The following is a 3,774-nucleotide window of genomic DNA, read 5'->3' on the forward strand; positions in this document are numbered from 1 at the left end:
AGAGCTAGTTTGAGAAGCTGAAACACTAACAAAAATAAAACAATGGATCCTGTCAAATACATCATTTCAAACTGAAACAAAATACCATTTAATATATTGATCCTTTACATTAATATTAATAACGTGACATTTGAAAAAATAAACTGACAAAGGTCAAATTGTTTCGTTTCTTTAACAATGTTACATTTGACTAAAATCGTTCACTTAAGTCGTCCATATCATTCCGTTACATCGGCCTTATTTTCATTTCTGTTGCCTTAAGAGGAGCATAGTCACCTTTCCAAAGTTCCCAAACAGGCCTTTTTCCGAATGCTTTATTGCCGTAATCCCCGTTCAGATTAGCGTCATGACATTGTGTATACCACCAAGCGCCTATGTACTCCTGAGCACAGTTTCGACTTCCGTCTTCGTCATTATTCCTATCTTTTGTTGTAAACATTTTGTTGTTGTGCCTTCTTAAACTGTCTCCAGCATTCCCAGTGTAGCTGCCAAATGATATCCTGTAATTGGACTGTGCATCTATGAGCAAAAACGACTCGTATTCTGCATATGCCGTCTCGTTTTCCATACTGGTCAAGTCTACACGTAACTTGTATTTACCTTGAGAAGAAATCATATGTATTGCTTGGTTTCCGAGCCAGTAGTTTTCGCTCACATCACCGAAGCCAGATTTGTATTCATCCCAAGTTTTGTAGAAATCACTCGCCGACACTCTGCGTTGTATGACGGTCCATCCACCGGTCGTTGTGTCCATGTCACACCTAACTTTAAAGTCTTTAACACCAGGTTTGGGGTAAATAGTATAAACGTCAGTTCTCGTCTATCCGAGGTTTTGGACTTCATTGCAGTCCCGAGATCTCGCGTTTCCGTCTATTGACCTCAAGATCTGATCCAGTTTAGCTTCACAGATGTCCAACTTTACCGTTACATTTTCTATCTTATCCTCCAAGGTTTAGTTTTTATAATACCATCCAACATATAACATACACCAATAACTGATTAAGGTTACGGAAGTCACTTTCACATCCTATCCTATTTTACAGTTGTTTCAAGTTAATACATAGGATACAGTTTTATCCTCAACATTGAAGTTAAAATTTAAGATAGTAGACTCGCAACGATAACCGGCAAATTACATAATTATTCTTCGTAAGTGATTTTGGCATACTTCGTCTTTTTTTTACTGAAAACGATGCGGGTATAGAACTTTACTTACGTTCGAGTGCCTATTGCCTAATAAGAATACGTCGTCACACGGATACTGTTAAGTGTCAGTCTGTATCAACTGCCTTAAGGACAATTTATTTTAGTAAGGAATGAAAAAAAAAATCCCAAAGTAGGGTTTATAGCTATTATTTGACTGTTTACAACCAGAACACACACATTTAGTTACCGTTGTAAGATACATTTTTACATTATATTTTAAAACTTATGCAAATAATCAATAAATTTACAAGTAAAACTTAAAAGGTGTTTGTACCAGGAACATTGGTGTATTAAGACAAATTAAACATTTCAAAGAACTTGGATATATCTTCTCATTGGTCAATTTGAACTGTAACTAAGTTGCACATTAATATTTTAATCAAAGAAATTTGTTTTTGTTAAAAGAGTATTTCAGTTGCAAAAAACATGACCTTTTTACCAGAAATGTTCATCAATTGGCGCTTTGAGTGCAGACAGTAGCGCAGTTTACTTTTTTCTAATTTCCATAAAAATGAAAACATTGTAAATGGTTGCCCTCCCTTTCACGAACCCATCCACTTAGCGGTCGAAATGGCAAATTCTTTTCTAAGCCCTTAATTACTCACACGGCAACCGCCTGGTAAATTTCATAATCGAGACCACACTGGTTCGAAGTAAATAGTATACAAACTGACGCTAAGTAAAGCAACCGAACATTTCGACATTAAGTTTATATATACGTTCCTTCTAAAATGTTGATATGCCAATTCAGCAAACAACAAAAACGATTTGTTCTGGTAATAATTTCTTAAACACTCACTTCAGCTCCGTTAATTTCCAATGTCGCATCGGCTGCGAAGCACAGGCTTTGACATAATGACGTAGACAGTTATTTTCTATCCACTGTTGTGTAAGCTGTCAACAAATAACAGTCATATCATACAATATGTTATATGTTGATACAGTCAAACCTGTATTAAGGAGCCAACCATGGGGGCAACACGATCATGCTGCATAAGGCAGGTGGTTGCTTAAAAGAAGTGAAGAAAAGAAATACAAGTTTATGAGATAGCTGACCGACTGCGTAACGTTAATAGTTGTTTTATATAGGTGGCCGCTAAGGCTTATAATGTAAGTGTTTAGAAATGAATGTTTTATAACTTTTCAAACATATCAAAACGGGTTGCTTTAAGAATCTAAGTGCTCTTTTGATTTGAACATTTCTTCATTCTGCTTGCAATAAATGAGCAAGTTCAACTGTTTACCGATACACCGATAGTCAAAGGGAATTTTCGACAACATAAAACATTGCAATCTGGATGACACGGAGGGTGACCTTGTTGCTGATAAACAAACTGAAAAAAGCATAATAACGAGAACATCGTTTAGTTGACAAAAAACGTAAACTAACTGAAAGTTCACGTCAAGTATTTTTCATTTTAGGAAAGGACAGTTTTTGTTTCACCAAGAGTAAAGTAAAACTTAGTGTTTGATCAAACATTTATGGAACAACAGTGTTCTGAAGATTAAATATGCAAGGACGAATTTGAATCAAAACTCAGTTTTATAGAAAAGATGTATTGTAGCAGGAATGTTAATTTTGAAGATATTTTTAAAAACTTTAGTTCTATTTTTAAAAACGTACTTTCATAGAAAATGCCTTTGTGTTATAGTTTCAAAAAAAAAAAAACAACAACATTTTATTCCAAAAATATAAGAGAACTTTACGCAAAATGTGGCTTTTGGGCTAAATTTTATGAATTGAAGGTCTAATTTTCAAAATGATAGAAATTTAAAGTGGACATGTTTACATCTTGAATAACCGAATTATGTTCCTACTAACCGCCCAATATAAGATAAATGTACAATATCAGTATTTTCATCAGATATGTAAACAAAATTAATGAAAAACTATGTTACAGATCAAATAGATGAAACAGTTGTTAGTAATTTTTACAGATATTTTTTCCTTGTATGAGGGTGACTTAATGAATATTATATATACATGCACTAACAAAATGAAAAGTACCCCCATCCATATGCTGCAAAAAGAACCTCTAACAGCTTGTATGCAAAAGGTTCTGAATTATGGTTTCGACTTTTCCTGCGTCGTTGATTTTTATGTTGCTTAAAGCACGATCGTTACTATTGTTTACATGGAGCTTGAACTGTAAAGCGTGCATTTACATATACCGGCTGATTTTACATATTAAAGTCAATGGCTCTCATCTAAGTTCTTTACAATTGTCCCATATTCCTGATATTAAACACTATGATCAAAATTATCAACTATGCAATTCTTGTAAAAAGTATGCTATCGGCAAACCGCATGTTGATAAGCGATTCATGTGGGGAAGTTGACAGTTACTTGTGGAGAACAGAATCCAGGAACACTGGTTAGGTTAAAAGCGCGCCGTTACATAACTGAAATACTGTTGAAAAACGGCGTTAAGCCCAAAACAAAAACAAAACAATAAGCGCGATAAGATCAATGTTGATAAATAAAAGACAACGATAGTAAACAGGAAAGGTCTACGTATCATGTGTTCGACGTGTAACAACACTTTGCCAACGTTAAATTTACGTTAA

General features: G+C 34.4%; 1 protein-coding gene across 1 annotated transcript; it reads right to left on the bottom strand.

The window, feature by feature from the left end:
* Nucleotides 1–226: 226 nt before the first annotated feature.
* LOC123541825 (techylectin-5B-like) lies at nt 227–754 on the bottom strand. Its single transcript, XM_045327447.2, has one exon. It carries the CDS (start codon nt 752–754, stop codon nt 227–229), a length of 528 nt encoding a protein of 175 aa, XP_045183382.2.
* Between the last annotated feature and the right edge of the window lie 3,020 nt (nt 755–3,774).

Source organism: Mercenaria mercenaria, chromosome 19 (assembly GCF_021730395.1).
Source record: "Mercenaria mercenaria strain notata chromosome 19, MADL_Memer_1, whole genome shotgun sequence".
NCBI lineage: Eukaryota > Metazoa > Mollusca > Bivalvia > Venerida > Veneridae > Mercenaria > Mercenaria mercenaria.